Raw genomic sequence first — 12,378 nt, forward strand, 5'->3', positions numbered from 1 at the left:
TTTCCCATCTAATTGGGTTTGATTAAAACGTGTCTTGGTGGGAACGGGACAGCGGGCTTCCGTTTTCCCAGGACCACAGACTGGACCAGCTGGAAGTTTTGATGGACTGGGCCATAGCCAAAACTGGAAGAAACTTGGGAGACCAGGCAAGACAGGAAACCTGGTTGGGAGTATTGAACAGGGGAGTGAAAATACAGTTGCAGTTAACATTTGATGAAGAGGACTCTTGTGAATATTAACTGAGAACATGCATCACTGTTGCACTGTACGAAGTCTGTGAAGTGTAATTAAAAGTTTGTATTGAGCCCCAGAGCTTTGGCTGGCGCTTATTTTGCCGGCTTGCAGAGCAAGTAATCAAGTGCACTACAGCGCTGCTATCAGTGCACAACCCTCAGCCTCCGGCAGTTTCCCCTCCCCCGTCGGCTCGGTGATAGACATTCCGCTGCTTCCAATCGGAGGCGGCCGATGGGGATTTGGTAGGCGGGGCATCCGGCCAGTGAGATTTGGCGGTTCGATTTTAATATGGCCGAAGCAAGTAACGCCGACGTTGGCAGCGGCTGTGAGGAAAAAGGGCCCGAGGGGTTGTCCCCCGAATCCGTGCCCCACGGCACTACCATTTCCAGGATGAAGCTCCTCGACACCACAGTGGATACTTTTCTCCAGAAGCTGGTTGCCGCTGGGAGGTAAGGTGGAGGAAGTGAGGCCGAGGTCAAACCTCGCAGTAGGGTGAGGCAGAGGAGCGAGTTTGGTCCGCCAGTGTCAGTCCCGTGAGACCTGGATGGTAAAACGGCGGCAGGTCAGTCAGGTGAGCCCCGAGCGCGCGGGTCGACTGCCTCCAGTCTGCACGCACGGTGGCTGCCGCGGGGGGCGCCGCCGCCGGTGACCGAGCCGGCCTGGAACGCTCGATGCCGTGTCCTCCGGCCGGCCAGCCTGGACCCGAACCTCAGGTGGCTGAGGAAAGACACGGGCTTTGAAATCGGACCAGCGTCCAAATCATGGCCCAGCATGAAGTGAGCAAGACTTAACCGCCCTGTGCCTCCGTCCCTCATCAGTAACATGGCAACAATTGGACCCTTCTCAGAGGGCCGCTTTGAGAATTAACCGAGTAGATACAGGGAAGGCGCTCAGTGCCTGCCACATAGGAAGCATTGGAATTTTAGTTATTATGGGAATAATACCTTCTGTGTGTGTGTGTGTGGACTGTTACCATAGAAACACTTTTCCTGCCTCGATTTTTATTTTATATGAACAGTATTGGACACTCTAAAGGAAGACTTGCCCATGACCCCACCACCCAAGCATGTTAATGCTGAAACATTGTTATCAGAACTTAACGCGGCTTGACCAAAGCCTGTTCAACATCCAGAGCTGTCTGTCCCCACACCTGTTCTTTGACCTCATCGAGACTCCCATCCTCACTCTGACCGGTGTGACTCAGTTGGTTGGGCTTAGTCCCTTGCACTGAAGGTTTGCCAGTTGGATTCCTGGTCAGGGCACACGCCCAGGTTGTGGGCTTGATTTCCCTTAGGGGGCATGCAGGAGGCAGTCGATGAAGGGTTCTCTCCCTCCCTCTTATTTATTATTTTTTTATCCGTACCTGAGGACATTTTTGCATTTGTCTTCAGATAGAGCGGGAGGGAGAGGGAGGAAGAGAGAGAGAGAAACATTGATATGAGAGAGGCACATTGAGTGGTTGCCACCCACATGACCCCAACCACAAACTGAACCTGGGCCTCTGGTCCGCTGGCTGATGCTCTAGCCACCGAGCCAAACTGGCCAGGGCAACGTCAACACCTTTATTTATTTATTTATTTATTATTTTAATTTTTTATCCTCATCCGAGGACATTTCTGCTCAGATAGAGTGGGAGGGAGAGAAAGGAAGAGAGAGAGAGAAACATCAACATGAAAGGGACACATCAAGTGGCTGCCACCCGCACAACCCAACCAGGGCCGGGACGAACTGCAACCAAGGTACGTGCCCTTAGTGGAAACCGAACCCGGGTCTCTCTGGACCGCGGGCCGATGCTCTAACCACTGAGCATACTGGCCAGGACTCAACACCATTTTTTAAAATGATCTGTGTCCTGTAAGTGCATATGTTTCAGAGCTTTTCAGTACTGCTTGTCATTCCATGGTAAGCATCCAGCTTTTACCTATTGCGTCTCGTGGACACCTCCTTGCCTCCAGCTTCCTACCTCCACATATTATGCTAGGATAAATGTCATGGAGTAGTGCTAGAATTTCTGAGGTCTGTAATGGAGAGGGATCACTGATCTAAGGGTTTACACCTACCTATGTTTTGTCAGATTGCTTTCCATAAAAGCTGTTCCTATCTCCTACATCCTCACCATCACTGGGTATTGTTTTTTATGAAAGTTCTTTAGAGAACTCATGCATTCGCTATTAGGTTACTGCCTGTTACATTTGTTTGTTTGTTTCTTTTCTTTTTTTTTTTTATCCTCACTTGAGGACATTTTTCCATTTTTTTGTTCAGATACAGTGGGAGGGAGAGAGAGACATCGACGTGAAAGGGACACATCGAGTGGCTACCACCTGCACAACCCAACCAGGGCCGGGGACAAACTGCAATCGAGGTACATGCCCCTAGTAGGAACCAAACCTGGGTCTCTGGACCGCAGGCCCATGCTCTAACCGCTGAGCCAAACCGGCTAGGGTTGTTTGTTTATTCTTTTGATCCTCAACCTAGGATATTTTTCCATTGATTTTTAGATAGATTGGAAGGAAGGGAGGAAGAGAGAAAGAGAAAAATCTATGTGAGAGAGACATATCAATTGGCTGCCTCCCACATGATCCCAACCGGGGCCAGGATTGAACCTGCAACCCAGGCAGGTGCCTTTAAGTGGGTATTGAACTCACAACCCTTGGGTCTGTGGGCCGACACTCTAACCACTGAGCCAGACTGGCCAAGGGACTGCCTAATACTTTATAGTTTTGTTACTATTGTGAATACTCTCTTATTTTCTATGTTCTTTTAAAATTAATTACCGATGGCTCAGAGAAATTGCTGATTTTTGTAAGATTTTTATTTTTTATCCTCACCTGAGGACATTTTTCCATTTTTTTGTTCAGATAGAGAGGGAGGGAGAGAGAGGAAGAGAGAGAGAGAGAAACATTGACGTGAAAGGGACACATCGAATGGCTGCCACCAGCATGACCAACCAGGGCCGGGGAAAAACTGCAACCGAGGTATGTGCCCTTAGTGGAAACCGAACCCAGGACTCTGGTCCGCAGGCCAGTGTTCTAACAGCTGAGCCAAACTGGCCAGGGCTGAATTAAACATTTTTAAAAGGTAAATTTTTTTTTTTAAATATACATATATATATATATATTTTTTTATCCTCACCCGAGGACATTTTTCAATTTTTTGTTCAGATAGAGTGGGAAGGAGAGAGAGAGAAACTTCGATGTGAAAGGGATACAACGAGTGGTTGCCACCCACTGGACCAACCAGGGCCGGGGACAAACTGCAACTGCGCCCTTAGCAGGAACTGAACCCAGGTCTCTCTGGACTGCACGCCGATGCTCTAACCGCTGAGCCAAACTGGCCAGGATGCCATTTTATTTTTTTACGTCTAAAGCATTTTGTCTGTCCTTGAAAAGCTTGTCAGCCAAAAGTTCTGTGCCTGAGGTGCTAACTGCATGGTGGGGACTGCAGAGGTCCAAGTAAGAGACATGGTGCAGCTGAGAGATATGAATGTATGTGAGCTGATTGGAGGTAGAATGGATTGGAGGGGAAGATGAGAGAAAGGGGAACTCCAGAAAAATGCCAACTCTTCATAATGGTTATTGGGTAGAAAGTGGTGCCATCTACTGAGATGGGGAAGAAATGCTGCCCACTGAGAGTTTGGGGAGAGAAACAGGTCTGGGGTTAGAAATCAAGACATCTGTTTAACAGGTTCCGTTGGAGATGCCAGGCAGCCACACTTAGTTTTTCAGCTCCTTGGCTCCCTCCTTCCAATGCATCAACTGGCAAAACCCCAAGTTCAGTGCTCTGTCTGCACTCCTCTGTCCCTATATCCAGCTTGCTGAGCAGCACTGTAGGGTCTCACCCATGATGGGAAATGGTGCTTCCACAAAGTCATTGTCTTGGGCTTCAGCTGGGCCCTCAGTGAGCCAAGAGCCTCATCCCCTGAGCCACTTCTATTTCCCTGCCGCCTGTACCCTCTCAGTGAAAATGACTCCAACAGCTAGTTAATAGAGAAACACCTGCAGGAGTTTCTAAATCTGTAATTTTGGATGAGAGATGCCCAATCCTGAGTCCACCTTGCTACCTTGCCATCAGTTTCCTATGGCTTGTGGTTTCTACATTCCAAGTCTCTAGTTCCCCATCTCCAGTTTGTTTGTTTTTTGCCCCCTCGGCTTACAGCAGTTTGCCACCATTCCCTTAAACTGTTCCTTTACAGATTATTAATAACTCTCTATTGCTAAAACTGTGAATACTTTTTCAGCTTTATCCTACTTGCTCTCTTTGTAGCATTTGACACTGTTAACCACTTCTCTGTCCTTGAAATTTCTCCCTTGACTTCCAACACCATTCTCTGCCCCTTTGCCTCACTAGCAGCTCCTTCCTGGGCTCCTCTTGCTCTACTTGTTCCTTAAATGTGTGAACATTGTCCTCATTTCACCTCCATATGTAAATGACCACATCCCATTTGATATCTTGCTGCTGCTGAAAAGCACTTCAGTGGCTGTTCAGTGCCCCTTACCGTGGCCTCCAAGGCGCCACGTGCTCTAGCCCCCGCCTGTCTTATGCCCCACAGTACTCAGTCATACTGACCTCCTCATTTCCTAGAATGTCAAGAGCTTTCCTGCCTCAGGGCATTTGCACTTGATGTTTGCTCCTCCACGATGGTTTTCCTTTATTTCTTCCCTGGCCTCTCTAAAGCCATCTTTCTCCCCTGATTATTCCCTCTTGACACCTTATTTTATTTTTTCATAGTACTTACCACAGTTTAATACAGTTCTATTGTCTGCCTGTTTACTTGTTGGTGAGCTATCTTCCCAGCATAAAATGTACGGTCCTTGAGGACAGGATTTTGTCTGTCTTGTTCACCATTCTACTCATTGCTTATCATGGTGCCTGACACAAAGGAGACACTCAATAAACAGTTTTAGAAGAAGTGAAGATTCCCAAGCCACATCTCTCTCCTGAGCTCCAGACCTCTATCTCCAGTAGTTTATTACTGGAAATCTCCATATGGTGTCTTACAGAACTATCAAATTCAGCGTGGCAGAAGCAGGATTTCTCCTCCCTCTGTGGTCCCTAACTTAGTTGAAAATACCACTGTCTACCCATTCTCAAGGCCAGAGATTTGGGAGTCCTCATTGACCCCTCCTTCCCTCTCCCTTCCAATCAACCACCAAGTCCTATTCGTTCCAACCTCTCTCCTCAATCTCCTCTTTTCAATCCTTGTGCCAGTACTTGATTTTACACCTTCATTGTTTCTCACTGGATTGTTGCACCAGCCTTCAGACAGGCCTTCCAGCCTTAGTCTTGCCCCATCCCTCTAGTCTATAGCTCAGATTTGAGCAGGTCCTTTGGCTTAATATGTTTAGTTGGTTCAGGGTTGCCTCCAGAATCAAATGTAAGCTCCTTAGTTCAGCATACAAGTCCATTCACTCCTTGGCCCCTCCCTATCTCTCCAGCTATGTCAAGGCCATGGGCATACGACACAAGCACAGTTGCGTGCACTGCAAACACATGCACATAAACTGTTCTGCATTTCGGGTGCTGCCACTATTCCCTTGTCCTTGCCACCTGCTTTTTTCACTTGTGGCTTTTCCTTGTTTAGAACATCCTTCTCATTTGATTAAAAGGGAACGTACTCATGTGGAAACCTCCACATAGAAAGGGCTCAATACATGACATGTATGAACACACACTTTTAAGATATATGCAAATGCTTGACCCTCTCCCAAGTCATTAAAAGTCTTCAATCTCAAAGACCAAGTACTTATACCCGGAATAGAAGTCTCTACATAATAAAAGCTAGTTCATTCACATGTCAGTGATCCAAGGGGATATTTTAAACCCTAGATTGAGGTTTCCCCACAACTTAGCCTATTTTTCATGTAAATATTAGCTAGACTAAGGGCAAATTATATGACCCACTGAAGAGTGACTGGAAAGATGATTGTCCTCACCAGGCTCTCAGATCCCACAGACCCTGCACTTTACTATCTTCATTTAGGTCATCTTCCTTTCATTGGACCAGCTAAGGCAAAGATTCTTACACCTGTCCTCTCTCAGGCTTCAGAACATAGAAATGTAGCCCTATCGGAGCTTACCATTTGTGACCTCTGTCTTGTCCTCCAAAAATGGAGGGTCCTTTTCTGTCCTCCCAGCCTCCTGGACCTGAGAAACAGCCCTTCTCCTGTTTAGCTAAAGCAAGCAGATGAGGCCATCCTTTCTCTCTGTTTTGTTATAAATCAGAACCCTCCAAGAGAGGCTGCTGGTTCGAGGTGGTACCAGTGGGTCCCTGGTTGAAGACCAGTAAGCCCTGTTCAGAGGAAAGCCGGGTCTGCTACAGGTGCCCATAACACCCCCAGCAGCTGTGCCACATGTGGTGACAGTACATAGGGGCTGAGGGATCGAGAGGTGGTTGACAGTTTTTACGTTCTTAGATGCCAGACTGTATCCAGTGCCTGTCCTGGTCCAGAATTTCAGCCTGGGATGTGCTGTGCAGAGTATGATTTGTATAATAAATTGATTAAAGCCTACGTCTAAGAGCAACCAAGGAAAGAAGACTAACTGCATTTATACATGAATAGTACATGAATAGTACATGAATATACATGAATTATACATGAATAGTTTTAAACTTGTGTCAAAGACTATTGGTGTTCATAGGAAACAGTTCTTCATAGGAAAAAGAGTGGTTTAATATTTAAATTTAAATTATTCCAACTAAATAAATACCTCAGAAATATCTCACCCTCTTTGAATGTGCAGCTGATGCATGCTATTGTCACTGATTTGATTCTGAAGTGGGTATGCTTCATCAACCCCATCATGCTGATTTTTTTTTTATCCTTACCTGAGGCCTTTTTTTTTTTTTTTTTTTTTTTTTGGCATTTTCAGATAGAGCAGGAGAGAGAGAGGGAAGAAGAGAGAGAAAGAAACATCGACATGACAGAGACAAATCGAGTGGCCGCCACCCACACAACCCCAACCAGGGCCGGGGACAAACCGCAACCGAGGTACATGCCCTTAGTGGGAACCGAACCCAGGTCTCTCGGGTCCACAGGCCGACGTTCTAACCACTGAGCAAAACTGGCCAGGGCGATTCTTTTTTTCAATATGTTTTTATTTATTTATTTATTTATTTATTATTTATTTATTTTAATCCTCACCCGAGGACATTCTTCCATTTTTTGTTCAGACAGAGTGGGAGGGAGAGAGAGGAAGAGAGAGAGAGAGAGAAACATCGACGTGAAAGGGACACATCGAGTGGCTGCCACCCGCATGACCAACCAGGGCCGGGGACAAACTGCAACCGAGGTACGTGCCCTTAGCGGGAACCGAACCCAGCTCTCTGGACCCCAACCCGACGCTCTAACCGCTGAGCCAAACTGGCCAGGGCTATTGATTTTTTTTAGAGAGAGAGAGAGTAACATCTATGCAAGAGAGAAACATCAGTTGGCTGCGTCCTGCACATTCCCTACTGGGGATTGAGCCTGCAACCCAGGCATATGCCCTGGCTGGGAATCGAACCAGGACCTCTTAGTCCATGCCACACCACTCAATCCACTGAGCCAACCAGCCAGGCAATTCTACTCTGCTTCACATTTTCTGTCCATCCACCTATCTCTATCCCAACTGTCTGCTTGAGTTAGCCATCATCTCAGCTGTGCATCTTGAGTCCATCCTAACACAGCAACCTGAGGAATCTCTTTCTTTTTAAAAAAAAATTGTTATTGATTTTTAGAGAGAGAGAAACATTGATGAGAGAAGAGATAGAAATATCAATGAAAGAACATCGATTGGCTACCTTCTGTATGTCTCCCACTGGGGGTTTGGCCCCCAATCTGGGCATGTGCCCTGACTGGGAATCGACCTAGCGACCTTTTGATGCATGAGTCGATGCTCAACCGCTGAGCCACACCGGCTGGGCCTGAGGGATCTTTCTAAAATACACATCTGAAGTTCCATCCCTATTTAGAACCCTTTTCTAGCTCCTTCCATTATGACACAATCCAGACTGGCCCTTCCCTGCTTGCCTCACCAGCATGTAGACTGTGTGCCATAGAGGCCAAGGGTACCTGATCAAGAGCCAGATGGCTCCACCATGTCCCAGCTGTGTGACCTCGGGCAAGCTTCCCTGCTTCCGCTTTCTTTTCTGGAAATGGGGATGGTGATAATAGAACCTACCTCATCGAGTTATTGTGAGGATTAAATGAGTTACTCCAGCCCTGACCAGTATGGCTAAGTTGTTTGAGTATTGTTCAATGCACTGAAAGGTTACCGGTTTGATTCCTGGTCAGGGCATGTGCCCAGGTTGAGGGGTTTGATCCTGGTCAGGGTGCATGCAGGAGGCAGCAGATCAATGTGATGTTTCTTCCATCAGTGCTTCTCTCTCTCCCTCCCTCCCTCTCCTCCTCTAAGATAAATTTTTTTTAAAAAAAAGAAGGGAAGCCCAGCCAGTGTGGCTCAGTGGATGGTCAGGGCACATGCCTGGATCACCGGCTTGATCCCCAGCAGGAGGCAGCTGATCAATGTATCTCTCTCACATTGATGTTTCTATCTCTCCTTTCCTCTCTAAAAAAATCAATAAAAACATTAAAAAGAAGAAGGGAAAAAATTATGTTAAAGAAATTAGTTACTCCAGCCCTGGCCAGTTTGGCTCAGCGGTTAGAGTGTCGGCCTGCGGTCCGGAGAGACCTGGGTTCGGTTCCCGCTAAGGGCATGTACTTCGGTTGCAGTTTGTCCCCGGCCCTGGTTGGTCGTGCGGGTGGCAGCCACTCGATGTGTCCCTTCACATCGATGTTTCTCTCTCTCTCTCCCTTCCTCTCTCTCCCTCCCATTCTATCTGTACAAAAAATGGAAAAATACCCTCGGGTGAGGATTCAAAAAAAAAAAAGAAATTAGTTACTCCAGGTAGAGTCCTTAAAATAGTGCCTGGCTCTAGTCAGTTCTCAGTAACTATTTCCTGTTTGTACATCTTCACACATGGGCGTGTGTATGCCCACTGCTCTTCAGCTACACAGCCTGGGCCTTACTGTCCTCTGGCTGACTCCTACCTCTCCCTGAGCTCCCTCCCACTTGGGCTCTACCCCCTGTGCTGTTCCATCTTCATTTTCCTGGTGATTGATGTCTTGTAAACTATCTTCTTTGAGGGCAAGCATTGAATCTTCTCACCTTTGAGCTAGGTCAGTGCTGTGTTTGTCAAATGAATGAGTACAGTTGTTATGATGGTATTTTTAACTGAATAATAATATTTATCAAATCAGAAGCTTGTTTGTTAGAAAAAGTATCCTAATTTCAAGTTCTCACTAAGTTTCTAGCAGTTTCTAAAGACAGACCTAATAACCTAAAGACGTAATTGAGCTTAATTTTTTTTTTTTAATCCTCACTCGAGGACATTTTTGTATTCATCTTCAGACAGAGTGAAAGGGAGAGAGGGAGGAAGAGAGGGAGAGAAACATTGACATGAGAGAGACACATCAACCGGCTACCACCCACAAGACCCCAACTGGGACCGGGGACAAACTGCAACCGAGGTACATGCCCCTAGTGGGAACCGAACCTGGGTCTCTCTGGTCCACGGGCCAACACTCTAACCACTGAGCCAATTCGGCCAGGGCTGAGCTTAATTTTTTTTTTTTTTTTATTATCCTCACCTGAGGACATTTTTCCATTTTTTGTTCAGGTAGAGTAGGAGGGGGAGAGAGGAACAGAAAGAGAGAGAAACATCGACGTGAAGGGACACATCGAGTGGCTGCCACCCTCACGACCAACCAGGGCCGGGGACAAACTGCAACCGAGGTACGTGCCCTTAGCGGGAACCGAACCCGGGTCTCTCTGGACCGCAGGCCGATGCAGGGCTTTTAAAAATGTCTTTTAAAAATTAAGCCCTGGCCGGTTTGGCTCAGCGGTTAGAGCGTCGGCCTGCGGTCCTGAGAGACCCGGGTTCGGTTCCCGCTAAGGGCACGTACCTCGGTTGCAGTTTGTCCCCGGCCCTGGTTGGTCGTGCGGGTGGCAGCCACTCGATGTGTCCCTTCACGTCGATGTTTCTCTCTCTCTCTCCCTCCCATTCTATCTGAACAAAAAATGGAAAAATGTCCTAGAGTGAGGATAAAAAAAATAAAAGACAGCCCTGGCCGGTTTGGCTCAGCTGTTAGAGCGTCCGCCTGCGGTCTGGAGAGACCTGGGTTCGGTTCCCGCTAAGGGCACGTACCTTGGTTGCAGTTTGTCCCCGGCCCTGGTTGGTCGTGCGGGTGGCAGCCACTCAATGTGTCCCTTTCACATCGATGTTTCCCTCTCTCTCTCTCTTCCTCTCTCTCCTTCCCACTCTATCTGTACAAAAAATGGAAAAATGTTCTCGGGTGAGGATAAAAAAATAAATAAATAAATAAAATAAAAGACATTTTAAAATACAGTGTTTGCACCCAGCTGGTGTTGCTTAGTGGCTGAGCATTGACCCATGCACCAAGAGGTCACCAGTTCAATTCCCAATTGGCATATGCCCAGGTTGTGGGCCAAATCCCCAGTAGGGGGCATGCAGGAGGCGACCAGTTGATGTTCTCTCTCATCGATGTTTCTCTCTCTCCCTCTCCCCTCCTCTCTAAAAAAATTAATAAAATAAATTAAATAAATATAGTGTTCACCATAAATCACAAACCTCTTATTTTTATCAAGGGACATTTGTGGGTTTTTTTGTTTTTTGTTTTTTCCCTTTCTCAGTTCTGGGGCTGCCTAGTGAACACAGGATGAGAAAGGAGAGAGGAAAAAAGACCAGAGAAACATTTCATAATGAAAAGAGCAGCTGTGGCCCTGACGGGTTTGGCTCAGCAGTTAGAGCACCAACCTGTGGTCCAGAGAGACCTGGATTCAGTTTCTGCTAAGGGCATATACCTCGGTTTCAGTTTGTCCCCGGCCCTGGTTGGGTTGTGCAGGAGGCAGCCATTTGATGTGTCCCTTTCACATCGATGTTTCTTTCTCTCTCCCTCCCACTGTATCTGAACAAAAATGGGAAAATGTCCTCGGATGAGGATAAAAGAAAAAAGTTTTTTAAAAAAAAAGAAAAGAGCAGCTGTGTAGGTGGTGGGTAGGAGGTAGAGAGCATGAATATGTCACAATGATCCCTGTATTCTGTCCATCCCCAACTTGTCTTGATCTCACTGAAGCGCCAGTCCCTGCCTGCCCTCTGGTGGACAGTCTCTGAAATAGACCTTCAGTTGGGCAACAGGCAAGTTACTATGGCAAAGGAAGGCAAGCCAGGGCTCCCTGAGCAATACTGCCAAAGTACGTGTTTACTTGTCTGAGCCTCTCTCTTTCCATTCCTGCATGATCTATCTGCATATATAAACTGACAGATGGACAAATAACCAGGGCTTGATTCTGGGCTTAAATATTTTGAAGTCAATTTTTTTTTTTTTGCTTTCCTCCATTTTATTTTGTTTTATTATTATTTTTTAAACTTATCTTTATTGTTGAATGTATTACAGATGTCCTTCTTTTTTCCCCATTGACCCACTCCTCCCTAACACCACCCCCCTCCTGCTTTCTCCACACTATTGTCTGTGTAATTGGTTATGCAGATAAGCATATAAGTCCTTTGGTTTCTCGCTTCCCGCCCCACCTCCCCCCTTCCCTTTGAGGTTCATCAGTCTAACAGTTTGTACTTCTTAATTCCTTCATCTTTTTAACCCATCCTTCCAGCCCCCACCCATCTGGCAACCAACTAAAAGTTTTCTGTATCTATGAGTCTGTTTCTGTTCTGCTTGCTCATTTTGTTTGTAGATTCAATTGTTGATAGACATGTATTTATTGCCATTTTATTGCTCATATTTTTGTTCTCCTTCAAGAAGACCCATCAATATTTCCTGTAATACTGATTTGGTGATGATGAACTCCTTTAGCTTTTTCTTGTCTGGGAAACTCTTGATATGGCCATCAATTCTAAATGATAGCTTTGCAGGATAGAGTAATCTTGGTTGTAGGTTCTTGCTTTTTATCACTTTAAATATTTCTTGCCACTCCCTCCTGGCCTGCAAAATTTCTTTTGAGAAATCAGCTGGCAGCTTTATGGAAGCTCTGTTGTAGGTAACTAACTGCGTTTCTCTTGCTGCTTTTAAGATTCTGTCTTTGTCTTTAACCTTTTGCATTTGATGATGTGTCCTGGTGTGGACCTCT

General features: G+C 46.4%; 1 protein-coding gene across 4 annotated transcripts in view; it reads left to right on the plus strand.

The window, feature by feature from the left end:
• LOC118637905 (solute carrier family 25 member 44) overlaps nucleotides 1-12,378 on the plus strand; it is a 55,238-nt gene that overhangs the window by 23,660 nt on the left and 19,200 nt on the right. For 2 of the 4 annotated variants that reach the window (XM_036273571.1, XM_036273572.1), the window contains exon 1: nucleotides 503-683. The exons of the other annotated variants lie outside the window; for them this stretch is intronic. In XM_036273571.1, the coding sequence (XP_036129464.1) occupies nucleotides 523-683 (161 nt within the window). In that variant the 5' untranslated portion in view covers nucleotides 503-522. Of the gene's footprint in view, nucleotides 1-502; nucleotides 684-12,378 lie in introns of those variants that run through there. 4 annotated transcript variants of the gene reach the window in all.

Source organism: Molossus molossus, unplaced genomic scaffold, assembly GCF_014108415.1.
Source record: "Molossus molossus isolate mMolMol1 unplaced genomic scaffold, mMolMol1.p scaffold_m16_p_20, whole genome shotgun sequence".
Taxonomy (NCBI): domain Eukaryota; kingdom Metazoa; phylum Chordata; class Mammalia; order Chiroptera; family Molossidae; genus Molossus; species Molossus molossus.